At 40.2% G+C, this 22,245-nt stretch overlaps 4 protein-coding genes across 5 annotated transcripts; 1 reads left to right on the top strand and 3 right to left on the bottom strand.

The window, feature by feature from the left end:
- Positions 1-72: 72 nt before the first annotated feature.
- On the bottom strand, positions 73-513 carry LOC142550550 (putative mitochondrial protein AtMg00240). The gene has a single exon (XM_075659625.1). The coding sequence runs from the start codon at positions 511-513 to the stop codon at positions 73-75; it is 441 nt and encodes a 146-aa protein (XP_075515740.1).
- Positions 514-7,580: 7,067 nt separating this feature from the next.
- On the top strand, positions 7,581-8,798 carry LOC142550551 (uncharacterized). The gene has a single exon (XM_075659626.1). It carries the CDS (start codon positions 7,581-7,583, stop codon positions 8,796-8,798), a length of 1,218 nt encoding a protein of 405 aa, XP_075515741.1.
- A 1,021-nt stretch (positions 8,799-9,819) lies between these two features.
- Positions 9,820-13,171, bottom strand: LOC142550495 (uncharacterized). The gene is made up of 10 exons (XM_075659575.1): positions 12,527-13,171; positions 12,277-12,447; positions 11,542-12,196; positions 11,347-11,445; positions 11,220-11,276; positions 11,043-11,141; positions 10,915-10,971; positions 10,671-10,846; positions 10,118-10,581; positions 9,820-10,019 (listed from the first exon to the last, which is right to left on the bottom strand). Exons 1-10 carry the CDS (start codon positions 13,043-13,045, stop codon positions 9,878-9,880), a joined length of 2,439 nt encoding a protein of 812 aa, XP_075515690.1. The 5' UTR covers positions 13,046-13,171; the 3' UTR covers positions 9,820-9,877.
- Positions 13,172-14,833: 1,662 nt separating this feature from the next.
- Positions 14,834-17,229, bottom strand: LOC142551128 (chaperone protein dnaJ 49-like). 2 transcript variants are annotated; one of them, XM_075660186.1, is made up of 3 exons: positions 17,101-17,229; positions 15,670-16,898; positions 14,834-15,250 (listed from the first exon to the last, which is right to left on the bottom strand). In XM_075660186.1, exon 2 carries the CDS (start codon positions 16,725-16,727, stop codon positions 15,672-15,674), a length of 1,056 nt encoding a protein of 351 aa, XP_075516301.1. In that variant the 5' UTR covers positions 16,728-16,898; positions 17,101-17,229; the 3' UTR covers positions 14,834-15,250; positions 15,670-15,671. The 2 variants fall into 2 exon arrangements, with proteins under 2 accessions (XP_075516301.1, XP_075516302.1); XM_075660187.1 differs by having other exon boundaries at positions 15,664-16,898.
- Positions 17,230-22,245: the final 5,016 nt, after the last annotated feature.

Raw genomic sequence — 22,245 nt, forward strand, 5'->3', positions numbered from 1 at the left:
TGTACGCCCATGTCACGCAAAAGAGCAGCAATCCAAGTAACTTCGCAAGTGGTGGTGGCCATTGCACGATATTCAGCTTCTGCTGATGATCGTGAGATCGTGTTTTGTTTCCTTGGATTTCCAAGATAAGAGCGAGGTCCCTAATTTGATACAATAACCAGTAACGGAGCGCCTACTCATTGGACAAGCAGCCCAATCCGAATCACAATATGCTGTAAGAGACAGTGATGTAGAAGGTTGGAATAAAATGCCTTGTCCCGGGTTCTTCTTAATGTATTTGACCACGCGAATAGCGGCATCCAAGTGAGATGCCTTCGGAGCATGCATAAATTGGCTCAAGAATTGGACGGCATAACAAATGTCAGGCCGAGTTATAGTCAGATAGATTAGCCTACCAACCAAACATTGGTATTCACCTGGATTCACCAGTAAGGCATCTGCAGGAGGATGCTTCTGATGGCGTTCCATAGCAGAATCAAGCTCGTGGCTAGTGAGCTTCTTGTTTTGTTCCATAGGTGTATCGAATGGTCTAGCCCCTGCCACACCTGAGTCAGCTGTAAGTTCCAACGCATACTTCCGTTGGTTAAGGTAGACCCTTCTTGGAACGGGCCACTTCAATGCCAAGAAAGTATTTAAGATGACCAAGATCTTTAAGCTGTAGCTTGGAATGAAGAAACATCTTCAAACTTGTGATGGCTGCTTGGCTGCTTCCCGTGATGACAATGTCGTCGACATAGACCACAAGCAAAGTGATCGAGTTATCATCATGCTTAAAAAACAAAGAATGGTCATGTTGGGATTGACAGTAGCCACCTTCAATCATAACATTCGAGAATTTCGTGTTCCATTGGCGAGAGGCCTGCTTCAACCCATATAATGACTTTCTTAGCTTACAAACCTGATTTTCCTTTTGAACTTTGTAACCTTGTGGAATATCCATGTAGATGTCCTCATCCAAATCCCCTTGAAGGAATGCATTGGTGACATCCATTTGAAATAGAGGCCAGTTATGACTAACAGCCACGTTGAGAAGCCAACGAATTGTTACAATTTTTGCAGTGGGAGAAAAGGTGTCATGAAAGTCAATACCCGGCTGTTGTGTGTACCCTTTGGCCACTAGGCGTGCCTTAAACCTCTCAATACCACCATCAGGTTTGAGTTTAGCTTTGTACACCCAACGACATCCAATGGGTTTGACTTGAGGTGGAAGATCCACAACATCCCATGTGTGATTCCTGTCCAGAGCAACAAGCTCATCATTCATGGCATCACGCCATCTAACATCAGCAACCTCCTCATGATAAAAGTGAGGTTCTTTTACGGAAGACATAGCTGCTAGAAAGTTCTGGTGTGTCTTTGAAAAATGATCATATGTTAGGTAGTTGGTCATAGGATAAAGGCAAGTGTCATGATCACGATTATGTGCAACTGAGCAAGAGTAATCATTTCCCCAAATAGGAGGAACTTTGATTCTGCTGGATCTTCGTAGTGGGGCATCAGAAGGCATAGTACTGGAAGTTGATGGTTCATCTAAAGGCAGAGTAATTGCTGGTCCTTCATCAATAAGAGAAGGATCCTCCATAGGTGATGAGTTGAAAATGGGACAAGGCTGATCATTAACAGCGAAGGGAAATATGTCTTCATGAAATACCACATCTCTGGAAATTATTCTCTTATGTGTCTGCAGATTTAGAAGCTTGTACCCCTTCTGCACACTGGAGTATCCAATGAAGACACATGGTACAGCACGCGGTGAGAACTTGTGGCTTATTGGTAGGGCTGAAGCATAACACAAGCATCCAAAAACTCTCAAGTTGGCTAAGGAAGGAGTCTTCTGAAACAGCAGTTCAAAAGGAGACTTATTCCTTAGCAATGGTGTGAGAGCCCTATTAATTAGATACACGGCTGTCAATACACAATCCCCCCAGTATTTGAGTGGTAAGGATGACTGAAATCTAAGAGCTCGTGCCACATCCAGAATATGCCTATGCTTTCTTTCCACGGTTCCATTTTGTTGTGGTGTATAAGGGCAAGAGCTAGTGTGTATCACTCCCAAAGAGGAGAAGAAAAGTTGGCACTCACTTTTGAAGAAATCAGCTGCATTGTCTGTTCTTACAGACTTAACCTTTCTTGAAAATTGATTATCCACCATGGCAAAAAACAATTTAAGTATTCTAAGCACATCCACTTTAGATTGCATAAGGTAAACCCACGTTCCCCTAGTAAAATCATCCACAATGGTAAGGAAATACCTTTCACCATTGTAGGTAGTGGTATGAAATGGACCCCAAATATCCATATGAATTAACTGAAATGCAGATGAAGATCTAGATGAACTAGTTTGTGGAAATTTCAGTCTACTTTGCTTCGAAACAGGACACACAGAGCAATGAGAAAGTGTATCACTTCTTTGTATAAAAGCAACATTTGCATCCTTGATATAGACATATGTCCTAATCTCCTATGGCAAGTATCAATATTGACATGCTTACAAGATTCAGTAGCCGAACATGAATATGTGCCATCAAATTTAGGCAAAGAAGGGGGAAAAACAGAACTATCCTTGTGAGTTAATTTTGATACTGCCTCTGTAGTGAAGTGATAGAGGCCATTCCTTTCTTTACCAATCCCCATTATTCTCCCAGTCCTGAGGTCCTGAAACATGCAGAAATGAGGGTAAAATGTGACAAAGCAACCATAATTCCTTGTGAACTTGGAGACCGAGAGAAGACTGAATTGAAAGTGTGGTATGTATAGGACATGTTCTAGTTCAATGGAACTAGTTAAAGAGGCTGAGCCAACTTTATTAATACTAACCCTATTACCATCTGGCAGTCTCACGGTGCCAAATGAATCTACCACAGACTTAGAGCCTTTTAACAGAGAACAATCACCAATCATGTGTTCATTGGCTCCTGTGTCAATGATCCATTCTGAGCTTACATTGGACGAGAGAGTACCTGCCATATTTACAGCTGGTGTGCAGTCATTTTGTGCTTTGCCATTGCCCAAAAGCTTTAGGATTTCAGCGTATTGATCAGGGGTAAAGAGATATGGAGTTCCAGCTGCTGTTTTTGAGTGGTCAGCGGTAGTGCTTTCTTCTACAAAATTGGCATCTCCTGACATCTTTCTGCTCTTCCAATTATCCTTGTATATACTTCTGTTTGGTTCTTTACTTGAGGATTTGTGCAGCTTGTGCCATGGAGGATAGCCAACAAGCTTATAACAATATTCCTTGGTATGACCATTCCAATTACAGTGATCACAAAACAAGTTTGTCTTCTCCTTTATTACTTTACCTCCCTTGGACTGATTAGTATAGAATGCTGCTACTGGAACCTCAACAGAGGATAATGCCCTATGAGATTCTTCCTGGGACAACAAGGAAAAGGCTTGTCCAACTGTAGGCAATGGACTCATCATTAAAATTTGACTTCTTATATGCATGTAACTGTCATTAAGCCCCATCAGAAACTGAAGAAGCCGATGTTGTTGCTCATGCTCCAAGTATTTTCTAGCAGTGTCACACTCACACGAAGGCAAAACAACAAGAGCTGAATATTCATCCCAAAGCTGCTTAAGCTTACAGTAATACGTGGAGATAGTGTTATTACCTTGAGTGAGGCGTCCAATTTCTCTGTGTAACGAGAAAACTCTCGATTCATTGATCTTATCAAATTGCTCCTTCAGATCTGTCCACACCATCGAAGCATCTGATAAATATATTATTCCACCAAAAATGTCCTTTGATACAGTGTTCATTATCCAGGACAATACAAGAGCATTACATCTTTCCCATTGAAGCAAGTTTGGACTCCCAACTGGTAGTCGTCGATTGCTGCCATCTATCAAAGCGATCTTGTTCTTTGCTCGCAAGGCAATCAGCATGGCTCTGCTCCAGATACCATAATTTTCCACCCCAATTAACTGATCACTCACCAGATTCGTTCCCGGAGTGTCGGATGGATGAATGTATAACGGATCATTGAAATTGCAATTGTTTGCCATCGGATTAGATCAGCTGCGAATATCGGTTACAGCTGCGAAGGCGATGCGATTGAAAAAAAAACGAGCTCCAGAGAGAAACCCTATTGCTCTGATACCATGTAAATAAATGAGAGAACAAGCTCACTGAGCTGAGAACAATGATTCATTCTTATTGATAACCGCCACATCAAGTTGGTTTATATACAGGGGAGTAAGCGTGCTTCTACAAATCAATTATTAATAAAACGTGTGTAGGTATATACTACTAACAGGTAGGCTAGGTGAAAGAAATTGGAGATGGGAAGAAGTAGATAGTTGATGCCAAACAAGGCACATTTGCCTGCCACTAACAGAGCTAGGGTTAGCTGGTCTTGTCTTGTTAATTTGCCAAGTTTAAATCATACCTATTTTGATTTCCACGTGGTCCTGGGGACTCGCCTCATAAATGATCGTTCCTTGCTCACTTCAGTGCCCATTTTTTTGCATTAATTACCACTCTTACAAGTTATAGTCCTTCGACCAGTTTCCCCCTTAGCGTGAATTTTTATGCATTCTAGTTTTCTCGAGATTTATGCCAAGCAAGGGGAGAAAACCAGCAGCCCTGATCCTAAAATCATCTGGGTTTTCAAGATTTTGGAGTGAGAACTTATGGTGATGGAAGTTGTGCACGAAGATTTGGGAGAAGGAAACATGGGATGTGTAAATCATCAGTACCAGAACAGTACTCCTGGTGGGATCTGTGCCTTATGCCTCAAGAAAAGCTTGGAAAGCTTGTTTCTTCTTTATTTCTTGTAGCTGTTTTCCCTTCTTCCTCCTCATCTTCAACTCCCTCTTTTAGATCTAACTTTGGCGGTGATAGCACCGCTTCCACCCTTCAAGGCCGCCGTCTTGTATCGAATTCATCCACTCACTCTCTGTTTCCGAACTACATTGACACCACCAGAGGTAAGGAAAGTGGTTTTCTTGGCTACGACACAACTAGGAGGTCAAGACTGCCTTTTATTTTGGACCATGGGAGGCAGAAACAGAAGGATGAAACGATGGCGTGTTCGGATTCCAACATCATTCTCAAGAGAAGTATGTCAACAACTCCTCCTAGAAGAGGGGTGCATTTCTTGGCTGAAAATCATCCTAAAGATCATATTCACAGGACAGAATTCTGGTAATTCCTTTACATGCCAAAGCTCTCAACTAGCAAAACAGCTACGATACACTACAAACCTTTGAACTCCTCATCAGCTACACCGAGAACTATGTGTGGTAGTTCAACATGGGACAAGAAAAAGGAAGACTTTGTGGTTGTGGATGAAAGTGAAGATGGTAGCCCTGATGAGAAAGCTGCATTTGACAAAAAGGTTTCAAGATCTAGATCTGTTGGTTGTGGGAGCAGGAGCTTTTCGGGTGATTTCTTTGAGAAGATTTCAACTGGCTTTGGTGATTGTACTCTCCGCGGAGTGGAGTCTCAGAGGGAAGCAAAGCCCAAAACTCCCTCAGCTCATAAAATTGGTGTCACTGAAAAAGTGAAATGTGGTGGGATTTTCAGTGGTTTTATGACCCCTTCATCCTCTTCCTCCTCTTCAACTGAGGATAAATCATTCTCTCCAACTCATTCATCAGTGGTAAATCTTTCACATGGCAGAGTTAAAAGTTGGGGATGGGCATTGGCTAGTCCAATGAGACCTTTTGGCAAGCAGCCTTCTACTAGTAAAAGTGTTGCTGGCTCGATTAAGAATGGGGCCAATTTAAAAAATGGGATTACGTGGTCAAAGATTTAAAAAACAAGGAGTCTGACTTTTTTTTAAAAAAAAAGAAGGAGTTGACTCTTGATTAGTTAATTAAACCTTAATTAAAGTTAACTTCCTAAATTGATTAATTGTTAGTTGTTCTCTTTCTTTCTTCCCATTCCACGCACAAAATCCCCACAAAATTCTCAAAGCTTCCCAAATTTAAAGAACTCATCTACCGCATCTACCTCTTCCGCGTATCAATAAATCGAAATTGACCACGGTTGCTCAAGTGTTGTGGCGCTCATTCCTCATATCCAGATCTAAATCTACTCCTACATATTGTTCCCCCATTCTTCTGTATCTGAATACGTCTGTATTTGAAGAAAAATACAGTAAGTTTGCTCAATTTTCTTTGACCAGTTCATTTTTTTCATCATTTCATGCAGCGATCGACCAAAAATAAGATGAATAATCTGTGTCGTTCATCAAATGATTTTTTTCGAAGCCAAAAAAGAATTCTTCGTGGTCGACCAAAGAGAAATTATTAATGGTCGACCACAATCTTAATGGTCGACCAAGTTCTTGTTTTTTCTGAAATTAAGTTGGTTGACCGTGAGCTTATTGGTCGACCTACATAACTTCATGGTCGACCAACTTTTTTTTGGTCGACCAACTTTTTTTTGGTCGACCATGTGCGTTTTTTTTTGTTTTTACAACATTTTGCCCATTCTAATTATCATATTTGTTTTTGCACTTTGTAGATATGCCAACAGTTATTGTTGTTCATTTTGATGGAAAATGGGAAGTGACAGAGGGGCTGGTTTATAAATGGAATCCAGGGGCCAATGCAAAGTTTGTTGCTATTCCAGTGGATGATGATATTTGTTATTTTGAAGATTAAAAAGTGAACTATACAGAGCTGGGAAAGTAGAAGACACTTCCAACTTGAGGTTGAGTTATCTACTAGATTTGCCGTGCAACATTCAACCAATTTATATAGAGAACGACCATGATTTGAAAGCATATTTATATCTTGGTTGTCCGAGAAGTAGGCCAGTACTTCAAGTTGAAATTGAATGTGTTGCTTCTTTTGATTCTTGTGATAATTTGCACGGAAATGCTATTGATGAGAACAATTGCAATATTAACGAACAAAGTCATTTTGATGATTATTTTCACTTGAATATTGTGTCTATGGATCGTAATAATAGCAGTGATTTTTTCGACGAAGCGCATAATGTGGATGCCATGCCTGTGGATCGTAGTAACACATTCGACGAAGCGCATAATGTGGATGTCATGCATGTAGATCGTAGTAACACGGACGAGTTATATGATGAAGCACGTGATGACATAATTGAGGGCGAGGCAAATTTGGTTCAAAGCAATGATGCAAATTTGGTTGTGGATGTGGCTCTTGATAATGACACATTTTCATTCACGGATGGTTCGAACTTGTTTGTGGGTCAAGAGTTTCCAAACCGAGAAGCGGTGAAAAAAGAGCTAATTAGAATAAGTTTGGAAGCTTGCTTTGAATTTGAGACGGTAAAAAGTAGCCAAAAGGTGTATGCCGTAAAATGTGTAGTGTCTGATTGTAAGTGGAGAATCTGGACCTCTTTGATTAAGAATGATTCACGTGCATTCTCCGTTCGAACATATTGCAATACACACACATGTGGTTTGACTGGGAGAGGAAAGAGAATCCGTGGAGCGAGTTCTGCTGTTGTTCGTGATATGTTGGTGGATAATTTCCAAGGTCATCCAGTGCCAATTGTACCAAAAGCGGTGATGGCGATGATGCGCAATAGTATGAATGCTGATATATAATACTACAAGGCTTGGAAAGGGAAAGAACTAGCAGACAATATGTTGAAAGGTGATCCTACGCAGAGTTTTACAAAATTGAGCTGTTATTTGCACATAGTTGAGCAGATGAATCCAGGAAGCATAACAGACATATTTGTCGATGAGGAAAATCGATTCAAGTATATGTTTCTTGCTTTTGGTGCATGCGTTAGAGGATATCGAAATATGCGAAAATTTGTATCAATTGATGGTACGTGGTTGAAAGGCAAGTATAATGGTGTTTTATTGGTGGCATCGGCACAAGATGGAAATTATCACCAATATCCTTTGGCGTGGGGAGTCGTAGATGTCGAGTGTACTTCTTCGTGGAGTTGGTTTTTAACGAAGTTGTTAGAAGTAGTACCAGACGAGGATGAATTGGTGATAATTTCTGACAGGCATCAGGGGATCATTAATGCAGTTTCTACTGTCTATAGAAATGCGCATCATGGGCATTGTACGTGGCATTTATCCCAAAACATGAAGACAAGATGCAAAAAGAAGGGTGCAACCGAAATGTTTTTGCACATTGCAAAAATTTATAAAACTTTCGAGTTTGATACTGCATACAATGAGTTTAGGAATAGATATCCTGAGGCAGCGCAATATTTGGACGAGAGAGACTCACTTGATAGATGGACTCGAGCGTATTGTCCGAAGACCCGTTACAATATTATGACGACAAACGGGGTTGAGTCAATCAATTCTAGACTGCTTGAAGAAAGGAAGCTGCCAATCATTGCATTGTTTGATTCCTTGCAGAGACTGGCATCATCTTGGTTTGCCCGATATCGCCACGCATCAATTGCAAGTAACACTAACTTGACCCCTATGATCGAGGGGATTCTTCGTAGCAGGTTCACAGATGCCCAAGGAATGCAAGTTTTTGAATTAGGACGTATGGAGTTTGATGTTAGGAGTCGTGGACATTCGGCCATAGTGGACCTCGAATCAAAAAGATGCACATGTCGAGTTTTTGATATTGATAGAATCCCATGTGCTCATGCCACCACAGCTAGTTGGTTAGCGAATATTGATTTATATGATATGTGTTCACAGTACTATTCTACAATGTCATGGTGCATGGCTTACTCAGAGACTGTGTATCCCGTTCCGGAAGAAAATGAATGGCCACGCAACATTAATTTTCCATTGGTGTTGCCTCCTTTGCTAGAGAAGAGAGTTGGCAGAAGAAAACAAAACAGATTTCCTTCGATTGGTGAATTCAGCAAGAGATAGCTTGAGGGTCTACCATTATTTTTCTTTGGTCGACCATTATTTTTCTTTGGTCGACCATCAAGCTATCGGTAGGGTGATGGTCGACCCTTAGCTTTGTTAATTCGACCATCAATTTCATGGTCGACCATTAGCTTGATGGTCGACCATTAGTTTTCCTTGGTCGACCATCAATCTCATGGTCGACCATTAGCTTGATGGTGAGTTTTGTTTTTTTAAAATATATATTAATAATTGTCCAAAATATGTAACATAATTGTGATCGTCGCAAAATACTGAGATTGTGATGAATTGATTGATATGTAAATTAAAATATATAACATAATCTTGAAATTACGAAGTATATTTTTTAAAAACTATAAAAAAATAGCATGATTCACATTTACCTTGAAACGTATAACATAATCTTGTTTTTTAGATCGTGACAAAATACTGAGATTGTGATGAATTGATTCATATGTAAATTAAAATATATAACATAATCTTGAAATTACGATTTTTATTTTTTAAAAAATATAAAAAAATAGTGCGATTCCATGATTCACATTTAACTTGAAACATATAACATAATCCTGTTTTTTAGATCGTGACAAAATACTGAGATTGTGATGAATTGATTCATATGTAAATTAAAATATATAACATAACTTTGAAATTACGATTTTTATTTTTTAAAAATATAAAAAAATAGTTCGATTCCATGATTCACATTTAACTTGAAACGTATAAACCCTTGAAACCCTAAACCCTAAATACCCTAAACCCTTGAAACCCTAAACGCTAAATACCCTAAACCCTTGAAACCCTAAACCTAAACCCTAAAACTAAATAACAATGGTCGACCAAAAGAACAGTGGTGGTCGACCAACACAATATAATGGTCGACTATAAAAGGTAAAGGTCGATCATCACTCGTTGGTCGACCAAACTCGTTTATGGTCGACTAACAGAATTTGTTGGTCGACCAGACAATTTTTGGTCAACCAAAAACGAGAGTGGTCGACCAACAAAATAACACCAAAAATTACTTAAGAAAACGATGTTCCAATAATGACATAAAATTGTCAGATACATCACAATAATCACCAATCATTAAGGAACATATTACAAGCTAAAAAGTATCTAAACTCAGATACTAATCTATCATCTAAAGTTAGTACTACTTGCGCACTCCTGGACAAAGAGTATCCGGCAACCGCTAATACAAACGCTCCTGAATCTTCGCTGTGAAAAAAAAAAACGAGAAGTTAATATTTATTGTTAACATTAAAAAAAAAGAATAATGAAGTTATTATATTTTAAATAGAAAGTTGACAACGTACTGTATAATCTTGGCACGGAATTCATCATGTAGTTTTATATTCCATGGCCTCTCGGGGTGTGGGTTGTTCCCAACAATGGATAGCAGACGAGCAGCGTTTATAAGTATAGGCTCTATGTCTTCATTCAGATCTTTGAATTTGGGATCGTGCCTTCGCTTCAAGTCATATATAATGCACTTATTCACCCCTGTCACGAGTTTTAGCAAAAACCAGCGCCCATCTGTGTAGACAGAGATGAGAATTCTTCGCGCCTTTTCCCACGAGAGACACGGCCATTCTGGATCACTATCTTTGACTTTGCTCACAATCGGTGCCAGATTTATGTTGAAATCGATATCTTTAGCTTCGGCCAAAACTGATATCGCAGAGTAGAAATCTTTGTCCATCAACGAATCATCTGCCGACATCACTTCAGGATGTCGGATCTGCATCTCAAGCAATCCACGGAGAGCTTCGCCGATGTGCTGAATTCAACATAACAAAAGGTTTTCAAAGTTTTAAAAGAAGTTCTCTACAAATTTAAACTTTATAAAAGATTTATTTAAAAGCTTACAAGAAAAGTTACACGCGAGTTTGCGATAGCCATGGGCCCGTAGAACGACTTCTCATATTCGGCATAAAAACCTCGAATCCTACTGGGCGAACGGTCGAGCATCGAGGCCCTAACTCGCGCAAGCGAGTTGTTGACCTTCAGTGTCACGGTCTCCGCAAGTGGCCTCACACCGGCATCTATAAAATGATCAATTGTAACAACTTTAATGCAAATATGAACAATGAACAAGGTATAGTTTAATAACCTCTCGACGTGGTCGCCTCGCCTCCTGACATACGCGCATCTGGAGTCACTTGAATATCTGAAAACATAAAATATATTGTCTAATATACTATAAATAAATATAAATATAAAAAATGTGCATTACCTCACCTCCTGCGGACTCCTCTTGAATGGCTTGAAGGTTAGGCTCAAATATCTGTTGGGTTTGGCTACCACTGCCAATTTCCCTACCCAAATTATCAGCCACACCTAACAGCGTACATTCAACAAATTAAAATAATAACAACTTTAATGCAAATATGAATAGACAAGGTTTACTGTAATAACCTCTAGACGTGGTCGCCTCACCACCTGACTTACGCGGAACCGGAGTCACTTGAATATCTAAAAATAAAGACTTTGTTGTTTAATATACTATACATAAATATCAAATCAAAAAAGTGCATTAACTCACATTCTGAGGACTCCTCTATAATCACCGGAAGGTTAGGCTCAAATATATGTAGTGTTTGGCTAGTACTCGCAATTTTCCTAGCCAGATTATCATCCACACCTAAAAGCGCACATCAAACAAATTAAAATAATTATTAGAATTGTACTAAATCATTATACTACATAAACATAAATATAATAAATAAAATTAACTCACCAAAATCTGCCTCAGATGCTTTCCTATTCCGCCCTCTGGTATAGACTATGCTATAATCTCTGTCCTCCTGCACTGGCATGTTAGACCTCATCTCAGCAAAACCAGCTCTAATCTGTTCAGTCAAACTCGATTTCAAGTCAACTAGAGCTTGATTTATACTCCTCATAAACGCTCTGGTATCAATAAATTCTGCTGCAATCTTCACATGCATGAACGTAACGGAATCCTCCAACGCAGTCAATCGCCGCTCGAAACGATGCTCCAAGGGTGATGGGCGGCGGGAGGGATTGAGTCCAAAGTGGACTCTAGGACCCGTACGCATAGAAGAACTGGTCCTAGAGCTGGATCTATCGAGTTCACCAGGACGGATGCCGGAAACGTCAGGAGATGCATGTGCAGGAGGCGTGTGCTGGACAGAGGGAGGTGAATGTCCAAAATGCATGTGCTGGTCAAAGGGAGGTGAATGTGCAGAATGCGTGGGCTGGACCGAGGGAGACTCCACAGGGTGCTCACTACATATGACTGTTCGACCTTGCCTCCAGAGCTCGAGTACCCGAGTGATCGCCGCATCAGGCGCAGAATCAACAAAATGCCTGGTCGTATAATACGGTGCAACTAGCTCCTCAGGAGTAGGAGTCAAAAATCCCAGACAATCCTGCATATAATTAATAAAAGAGCAAATTAATTAAAATTAATGTCCACGGTTATTTTACCAAATCAATTCATATTACTTACATCTATAGCACAATCACCGAAGACTGCAGCGATTTCAACACCAGTTAGGACACAGTTTGACGCCCACGTCTTAGTCACCCACTGAAACATCCTGGGCAACATCAAACCGTCCACATCTCTTCTCCTTGCTAACTTCTGTGCCACGCTCGGATAACATTCATAAGCGAAGATCTGTAACATAAATTTCAAACAGTGTTACTGGTACAAATAGAGATAACAAATCCACTATAACATTCAAAAAATAATATACCTGCAGAGGGATAACAAAACCACCGACAAGGAAGCTGCCCTCAACTTCTTTCCAGCCCCGTGCCTCGGCGAGGTAATTATATCGTCCTAAAAGATCCTTCTTCAGACATCGGACCGCATCCTGATAGGCTACTCTACCCCAGGGATAATGGTTGAACCTATCCAAATCATCTACAAGCCTCAAGTATTTAGGATCGATCTTCGTCGTCTTTTTCCTCGTCGCCCCACCGAATACGGCACAACAAAAGTATAGACTTGCCATCTTTATCTTCTCCATGTCTAGACCAGTCTCGTTATGCTCTTGGACCATAATCTTTCCCTCCAAATCACCCAAAACAATATCAGCCTTACCGGGAAAGTGTGTGGTGGCAAATACACCTCTACCTGGTAAATCTTCGGGCTCTATAGCGCAATCGAGACCCATTATTAAACAATACTCTAACAAAGAAAATCTAACAGGCCTTTTGCGCACCACCATCCACAAATCATCACTACTACTATCAAGTATCTGGTTACTCATTAAATACCATAGAATTTGGCTGGAAATTTTAAAATCTCTATAATACCTAACTAAATTACCAAAAGGCGAATGCTCGAAAAAATGGGCTCTCTCCTCGTTGTTCAAATAAAAATGAATCTTCTCAGAAATCTCGTTATATCTCTATTGAATTGTCAACTTGCATCGGAGACTTTATGGTCGACCACAAACAACCTACAATTTGTATGGTCGACCATGGTGGAAAACCATGGTCGATTACACACACACACGCAGCAAACATACTAAAAAATACGACTAAAATTCAGAAGAAACAAATCGAAATAAACGCGAAAATTACCACATTTTCGTCTGTCATTCCTTCGGTTGAGATTTTGAAGACTCGACGGAGACGTTTTTCCGGGAACGGAGGGTTTAGGGTTCGGAATGGAATAGGGTCTCTGCTGGTTTTTGGCAAAAGAGTGTTTTTAATCGTGTGTTTCACATATTGTAAACTTAAAACACAGGGGCATAAAAGTAATTTTTATTATGGATCCTTTTTTTAAAAAAAAACAAAACAGACTCCCTTTCCCCTAATTTTCCCTTAAGAATGCTACTTCGAATTTGGCTGCAATCCCTTCATCCTTAGCTGTTTGAGTGGCTGAGAAAAAGAAAAAAAAGCTTAAAATTTTTTAGTATGTTCTTGGTCCATCCTTGTTAGGTTATGTTTTACTGTTCATCACTTGTGATGTCGTGAGTTTGATGTAAGATTTGAATACAGCAAAATTTTCATTGTATCATGACCTGCATCTATTGGTAAAAGGGGTTAAAAAGTCGATGGCATGGTTGCTGTACCGCATCTTTTTCTTTTACATTACCTTTCTATTTGCTAACAAAATATGTAATTTAAGTGGGAGTTCTTTTTTTTTTTTGGAAACTATTTAAGTGGTGGTTTTCTTTTCATTTTTTCTTGCATCAACGGTGATGGCAACATTAATTGCACCTTTTGCGATCGGTATCCACAATGATGTGTGAGGATATTCGTGCACATATCCCGTCCGGCTGAAAAAAATATAATGCCTATTGCAAAAAAGGGGAAAAAAACATTTACACCAACCTGTGAAAACGTAGCATATAACAGTCTCCTTTCCACTTATCTATTAACTTTTGAGTAAAAAATGACCACACTTGGAGAGCTTAACAAACCACAAAGAATATTATGAGCTGATAAACTGGAAGACAAGACTCGAGTCATCATTTGACATCACTAATGGTTCTTCACTTGGATAACATAGAGAAACTTCTACCCCAACATGCAATAACTCAAACTAAAGCAATCCATTGTTTCTGGATTCTGAGTAGAACCTCACTTCTTCCATCTGAAAAAACACTTTACGTAGAATGGCAGTGAAGTAAGATACTCTATCTACTAGAGCCCCAGATAATAACTTATATAAGGACCTGAATAATCAGAAGGAAGCAATTGTGAGAACTTCTTCACCACGGTTGATCTAGTTCAATCTAGTTCATTCTTTGTTGCCGTGCTCAAGCAGTTCAAGTAACTTTGCAGCATGCTTCTTCTTTTGCTCTTGCCCTAGGGTCATAATACTCGACAATCGGGCTCACCCCAATTGCAACGAGGAAAACAAAATGTTTTTCCCTATGTGCAAGCAGTAGGGAGTCTTGTTTTACCACCGAATATTTTGAATATATTGAATGGTTGGGACATTTCAGGTATCCCATATATCTCACGCATGCATGTTCTTGGATGGATTCTGTTAAGTTAGCAAATCAAAGAGATACAAGATAAAAGAGATTACAAGAATTGCAGGGAAAGGCGTGTTTGTTAAACATCTTTCAAGGTAGAAGTAGATCACAAAGCACACTAGATTCAAAACATCTAGCAGTTTTCATCAACATTGATTTTGATTCAGTACACGGTATTTCATATGATTGCAACACAATAACAGTAAATAAAAGAAAAAAACATCACGGGGCCTGTTGAGGCCACAAACCTCCTTCATACTGTTTATGATCCAGATGCAAGAAAGCCACAGCCAGAAAAGCTGAATGTTAGCAGTAGATTCATGGTCCCGATCTTTTGGTCAAATACCTCTGTTCGCTAAAGGCACTTCCATAAAGGACATGTAAGGCTTCGTGGAAGTAAAAAGTTGAAGGTCGATGCATTTATAAGATCCGCATACTCAACAAAGGAATAACTTCACTTAGAGATGGATAATTTCCAGTTTACTGCAAAAAGTCAAAATTTTACGTGTCAACCATTTTAACTCTAGCGAATAACAGAACCTAAAGTAAAAAGATTCAGTGGGATATAAGATGTAGATGAGTAAGTCCCAGGCCAATGATTATTCAAACACTATTGAATTACACGAATTACAGGACTACATTGTTCAAGCAGGCTAGGAGCAGCTTATAAACTAGGACTCGAAATTTTTGAAGAAGGAAATTGCATAGCAAAATGTTGTTGATATGTATTATAATAGCTATGTTACGAGCTTAAGTTTTCCCTCTAAGGGAGCCACATTTGTACAGCTATATCACAGAAGGGAAAGAATTTTAGTAAAAGGCATCATTCAAACAGTTATATAATTGCAAAGATTCAACTTAGTACAGGTCAATGGAACATGCAGACACGGAAAAACCTTGACCTTCATGATGTGAAACTTTCAAGCCTATCACAGTGAGGAGTTGGAAAGTGTCTGTTCCAATGACGCCTCTGCATTTCCATGTGACAATACCGTCCAAGCATGTGTTTGTAGTCCTTGATCACATTATTTTCGATGTCTTGTCGATTAGAGCTGCCTATAGGATAATTCTGGTCAAATTCAGGTGATTTGACAAAAAACTCAACCCCATGTTTCTCCGTTGTTTTCATGAATTGATATGAATAGTTCTTTTGTAATGAATACTCTGGCTCAGAGAAAGGAAGATAGGCAAGCAGGACGATTATTAAAAATGGTAGCAACTGAAGAAGCAGCATAAGATTCGGTCCATTACCACCCAAATCTTCCCTGTGATGAGCACCAGCATCAGTTGTTCTAGTCCTGTAAACTCGAGCATTTCTGAATGCATCACGCTGACCAAAGAAAGCCCTAAATATCTCATCGGGGTCACAGTCATCATCAAAAAAGTCATTCCCTGTTCTCCTTCTTCTTTGCCTGACATTGTTCTGTTGATTATACTCAAATTCGTCGACAAGACCAGTGTGATCATACTGCCTCCTCGAGTCACCATCACTCAAACACTTGAATGCCTTGCCAACTTTCTTGAATGCCTCCTCAGCTCCCGGAGCTTTATTCTTATCAGGATGAACTTTCAGAGACAATTTCCTATAAGCCTTCCTAATCTCCTCCACAGAACAGCTCTTTTCCACGCCAAGAATGGAATAATAATCTATCTTACTCTTAATTTGCCTAACCAACTGCACATGCTCCTCTGTGTAATTCCTCTCCTCGTTTGAAACCCCATCACCATCAACTGAACCCAGATTGTTCCTCCCTCTCTTGATAGTCTCCACATCGTTAGAGGCACTGACAGAAGAAGCATCAAGATTTTCACACGCAGCCAAAAGATCATCCAGGGGTAAATTCTCATTCAGGCGGCGAGCGATCCCAATAAATTTAAGTGCTTTTTGTTTATTGCCAGCAGCAATGGCCTCTCGAGCAATATTAAAGCACTTCAAAGCCTCATCCTTGTTACTATCCATAACAATTGCTTAATGACAATTTTGAAATACAGCCAATCAAATTCGAGGAAATGTCCCAAATTCAATCTAAAGGTTCAAAACCTAGAAAATCCAACGCCCCCGTGAAGTTGATGAACTTCACGAATCAATAAAATCCAAGGTGCTCAATTTCCCGCAAGTCCAAATAATAACCTAATAAAAAGTAAAAATAAGAATGCATCAGGATCTCACTAAATTGGGAAAAATAGAAAAAATTAAGCAACAAGAAAGGAGTTGTCAATATCGATTTCACAATCAAGAATCGCGTGCGTAACAAATAATTGGAAAAAAAAAAACAATGCAATAAAACACAAAATCGATCACTCAATCAAATGAAAAAGGGGGCTTGGCTTACTTTTTGCATCAGTTGCGAAACCTGATATGATATCGATTCATATGATGTGCAGGAAGAAGAAACCGCGTATCGGCCCATGTATAGAGAGAGCCTGACTGACTCCAGGATCCACCAATCAAAACTTTCCACATTGTTTCTAATTTATATATGATGACTTAATTAATTTAATATCAAGAATATATTATTTTTTGTTGGGTAATATAATAAAATAATCAGTTTTATTTGAAAATCGATATATATTAAAGTATATAGATGCATCAATATGTCGAGTTTATATATATTTATGTGACGCAATTATCCCAAATTATTTGCTTGAATTGAATCTTCATCCTAATAACCAAATAATTAAAGAATAATATTTGAATCAATCCATCTCACGAATCCATGAGACGGATCCCGACTCATATCTAAAATGAAAATTAACACTTTTTGCATAAAGATTAATAATATCTAATCTGTAAAATCGAATAAGATATTCGACTCACAAAAAATATTTTAGAAATAATTTGTTGCCTTACAATGATGTAAAAAATAATCATAAAATTGATTTTATACTCGGATTTTGGGGTTTGGTAGATGTTACTTACATAGGTAGTGTTCTCATTCACTCAACATGTCACATGTGTGTTGAGTGATAAATAATGCTCACTCATCCATATATCATCATTGAATGAGTGATCATTATTTATTCACTAAACACACATGTGTGTTGAGTGGGTAAAGACATTATTCATGTAAATAACATGAACTGATGCAGCCCGGGCAAAACTGATGAGTCGGGTCGAGAACTCTGCCGAGGTTGCTATCAAAATATCGAAGGAAAATTGAATAGGGCGTTCGACTTGGATTATGACTTCTCGAATACTTTGAGGGGTCTGCAAACAAGAAAGTAACCACGTGAATGGGCGCCGGAGAGGTGTCCGGCGTGACCACTCCGATGCTTAAGTCAGCAGGGTACTCAAGCAATAAAACCAATGTAGCCCATTGATAGCTGTGTGATTGGTGTAACAGGATGAAATAAGAGTATTAAATGTATGAGTTAATATCTGAATGAGAAATAAATGCAAGAACCTGGTATTTATAGTAGAGGAAGCAATGATGACCTCGTTTCTCGTGTTTGAACATTAATTATAATAGGGTGACTGATTATACCCTATTACTCTGACATGTCAAATCGCGTAGTTGACATATCCAGGATACTTCATTTATTGACCCCTTGCATTGGTGTCAGAGGTAGGTCGGCTATTCACTCTGTCTGTCGGCGGCATTAAATACTTCACCCGTATCGAGGTGACTGAGCAGAATGCCTCTCAGGTTAATTATAGAAGAATTCGGGTACTTCATATCTCGAGGCAATTGTGTACCGGATGGTACAATGGCTCGAGTCCTTAATCCATTCTGCCATGCTATCGACCCGAGGGCGTCCCATCCTGGTTCGAACGCTAACCACGGATATACTCCACGGCTCGGGAAGTCCCAAGGCTCATCCTTGACCCGGGACGTTCCGGGGCATCATCACTCCCTTCTTAATTAGTCGGGCTAGAGTCATACTCGCTGTCCCGATAAGTCTTGTGCGCCCGGACAGGAAAATCGCCTTGCCACTTGTTCTTCTTCCAGGGTAGTTATAGCGTAGTGACACGTGGGTATTGCTGACGTAAGCCATAGGATTTGTCAGAGACTCCTCATTTCCCAAAAAATCATTATGACACCTTGATTCCCGGACCTGTCTTTTCGAATACCTTTGCGTCTTTTCAAATATCTTTACACAATTTTCTATGTGAATCTGAGCCGTTTGATTCATTGTGAATCAATGGTGTGGATTGGTTTCCCACTCCTATATATAGTAATCCATCTTCTGTTCAAAGATATCAACAAACTTATTAAGGAATACAATGGCAGGTGCAAGCGGCTCGACGTCCCTGGATATGGCTGCGTCCTTCAAGAAGTCTGCCTTGGAAACCCGAAAGGCTGCTATAGAAGATGAAGTTTTCCACAAAATTCTTCGCTACTGGGAAAAGCTTCAGAGATTAAAGCTTCTTTACGAGACCGGGGAAGCTAATGCTTCGAGACTGGTGGTAAAGCTGAAAAAATACCGGGAATGCCTGCACGTTTCCGAGACAGCGGATCTCTTTGACGATGATTATGTCTACGAGCTGATGCTCTATAAAGAAAGGAAAATTCTGACGGACCTCACCACTTCTGATAACTACCTCAAGACGTCCACGGGAGGGATGAAAGGCTGGATGACCCTGTGGATGGCTTTTGTAGAGGAGGCATATTATGATGTAGTTCGCAAGAATTTCTTCAAATAAATAAAGGCTATTTTTGTTTACATTTCCGTTATTTTCTAGCATCTTGGACTGTCATTTGTATATATATATCACGTATAGAATAACAGATAAAATTGAACGACCTTAATCGGAGATAAATAATGGATAATCGACAAACCGAAATGCCTGGACCTCACACGTCTCAGTTTTAGAATGAGGTACTAGAACCTTATATCCCCGGGTTTAAAATAGATCGCCGAGCTCTCTCACAGCCCGGGATAAGATTATGGTACCGAGGCCTGATTTTTTCCCGTGCTAATATGTTTCATCGGTTAGTGTTCTCGGGCAGTCCACAGGGGTCGCTAGCATGCTCTTAGTATTTATATTACAGGAGATCGTTTCATATTCCGAGAACCTGATAATTACAACACATTGATATTTGTGCACGTCTTTTCGTCTATTCAGCTCTATTTTCAAGATCGATCCTGACCATTCATGTATTCATTCAACGGTTGTGATTACCTTTCTTCTGAATAAATGGGAAGGTGTTTCGACTTCCGTGAGCCTTTCCAACTTCTCCGATATTAATGCTACTTGTCTATAAATAAGACGGTGTGGATGAATTGTGAATCAGTTTAATATGTCGAGCTCAAGTGATTCCAGTGCCTGCAGCAGGACGATCTCTTCCGTTGGCGCTCATAGCCAAATACCGGTTGAACTACGCCCTTACGTGGAAAATTTGAAAAGGACTATCAAAGAGTATATCGAGGTGAAGTTGATGTCTACCTGGCACAAGGTTCAAGAGATTAGTATTGCGCATCAGAATGGCTTGGTTCTTACTCGCACACAGAGGGCGGTGGCGAGGAAATACAGGCGGGAGCTCGGAGTAGCCCGGACTGCAGATCTAGCCAACGATCAAGTTTTGTTGCACGCGATGTTGTGGAAAGAATGACATCATCTGAACAAGATCTCCAATGCTGAGTTTCACGAATCTTAACTTTCAAGAAATGACAAATTGGATGAATGACTGGCAAGATTATGTATCTTCCAAAATAACTGTAATACGACAACGACCATTCCCTTAATAAAATTTTTAATTATCGTATCTTGTGTTCCTTTATATCGCCTGCAAATAAATCGATACAAATTAAGGATGGATAAGTGATAAACGACAATACCCCAGGTCTAAAATTGAAGGCCGGGTCCTCATACCACCCAGGCTTAATAATAACATGCCGAGGCCTCGTGCTTCCCGGGCTTAATACTAATATGCCAGGGCCTCGTGCCACCCGGGCTTATAGTACTTTGTCGTATAGTTTCCTCCAGCAATTAATGCGATGTCAGAATGATGCGCCCCTTTCTGAAAATCTGTCAGGAACCGTTCATATTCCGAGCAGATAAATGATGACGACTCCTCGATTCGTGCACAATCTTTTTCAAATACACCGCCTAATTATGTCGCTCAATTTCCGAAGCTGATCTGGTCCATTTTATTTGCTTTAGATCAACGGCGTAGATCATCTTCTTCCCTTATATATAGTAGATGACCGGTTTTTCTAAAAATCATTTACAAATTCAACTTATAGCGAAGCTCTGCCGAATTCCTCTCTCGAGCTTTTCCACCGCGCAGATCTTATTCCGGCGATCTTTCCGTTCGTTGACTACCGGTCATCACCTTCGTTTCTTCCCAGTAAGTCTCTTCTCCCTTTTTTACTTAGCCATGTCCAACTCTACCTCCTCTACTTCTGGCGAAAATGCCAAGGGTCGATCAGAAGATAATTCCCCGACTCCTTCCGATCAATCGGCCCACACCCCCGTAGGTATTTCCATTTCCCGCTCCCGAACCCTCCAAAAACCCAAAGCTTCTTTTACCCGGCCTGCAGGGATTTCCGTCAAGGGGAAGGACAAAGCAGCAGGACCCCCGTGGTTTTCTACTGTGACCTCTACACTTCGTCCAAGTAGCATAGAGGAAATTAAGTCTCTAGGCTCCATCCCATCCACCTACAAAATTCAAATTCCTGGGCCAAACGACCACCCTGACACCCCTCCTCCTGGTTTTCATACCTTCTTCCTAGAACAACTTAGGAGTGGGCTTCGTTTTCCGATTCACTATTTGTTTGAAAGTGTTGTTCGGTTATACAATCTTCCCATCAATCACCTCCACCCGAACGCTTTTAGAATAATGGCAGCCACTTTTGTTTTGTTCCGCATGAAGTCCCTTCTGATCAACTACTCTGTTTTTCATTATTTTTACTCTTGCCGATTTAATGATGAGGTCTTTTCTTTCATGGCCTGGATGCATTATCGGTTTCTAACTGACATCCCTTCTTCAATTCCCAACTCTTCTGACCTGTGCTCTGGGTTTTCTATCTTCTATGCCCACGCAGCCCGAGCTTCCCCGAGATTTCAAGCTCCTTCCTCCTTTTACCCACGCCTGGGATGCTTTGGAGAAGCAATCCTACCTGTCCTCGGTATTGATCGGGGGGAAGGGGGGGGTAATCTAGTTCACTATGGGATCGGGTCCCGGCCTAAGGACCCAGTGGATCGGATTATTGATGAATTTGATCAACCCGGGTCGCAGGCTGGTAAATCACTTTCCCTGCCATACTCATCTCTTGTCTGCTTTTAAATCTAATATCAATTTTCGATGCAGCCGAAGAAGATATGATCAGGGCAAGCTTTCAGGAGGCTGCTGCTAAGAGAAAAGCTGAGCAGAAAAAGGCTCGAGCGGAGAAGAGGGCCCGAGAGGCTCAAGAAGAGGAGGAACGCTGGGTTAGGGCGGTGGCTGATGCCCAAGAACCCGAAGTGCGCCGAGCTGAAGCGGAGGTTGGTGCTCAGGAGGAAACCATCCTCCCTCAAGTGAAAACCTCTTCCC

Source organism: Primulina tabacum, chromosome 7 (genome assembly GCF_025594145.1).
Source record: "Primulina tabacum isolate GXHZ01 chromosome 7, ASM2559414v2, whole genome shotgun sequence".
In the NCBI taxonomy this organism is placed as follows: Eukaryota; Viridiplantae; Streptophyta; class Magnoliopsida; order Lamiales; family Gesneriaceae; genus Primulina; species Primulina tabacum.

Bases quoted from the DNA above. Each gene is read 5' to 3' on its own strand.
- LOC142550550 (XM_075659625.1), bottom strand. From the start codon at position 513: ATGGAACAAAACAAGAAGCTCACTAGCCACGAGCTTGATTCTGCTATG.
- LOC142550551 (XM_075659626.1), top strand. From the start codon at position 7,581: ATGTTGAAAGGTGATCCTACGCAGAGTTTTACAAAATTGAGCTGTTAT.
- LOC142550495 (XM_075659575.1), bottom strand. From the start codon at position 13,045: ATGAGTAACCAGATACTTGATAGTAGTAGTGATGATTTGTGGATGGTG. The intron at 11,446-11,541 runs GTGAGTTAATTT...GTGCGCTTTTAG, and splicing joins AGCATCTGAGGCAGATTTTG to GTGTGGATGATAATCTGGCT. The intron at 10,847-10,914 runs GTTATTAAACTA...ATCATTTTATAG, and splicing joins CGAGGCGACCACGTCGAGAG to ATGCCGGTGTGAGGCCACTT.
- LOC142551128 (XM_075660186.1), bottom strand. From the start codon at position 16,727: ATGGATAGTAACAAGGATGAGGCTTTGAAGTGCTTTAATATTGCTCGA.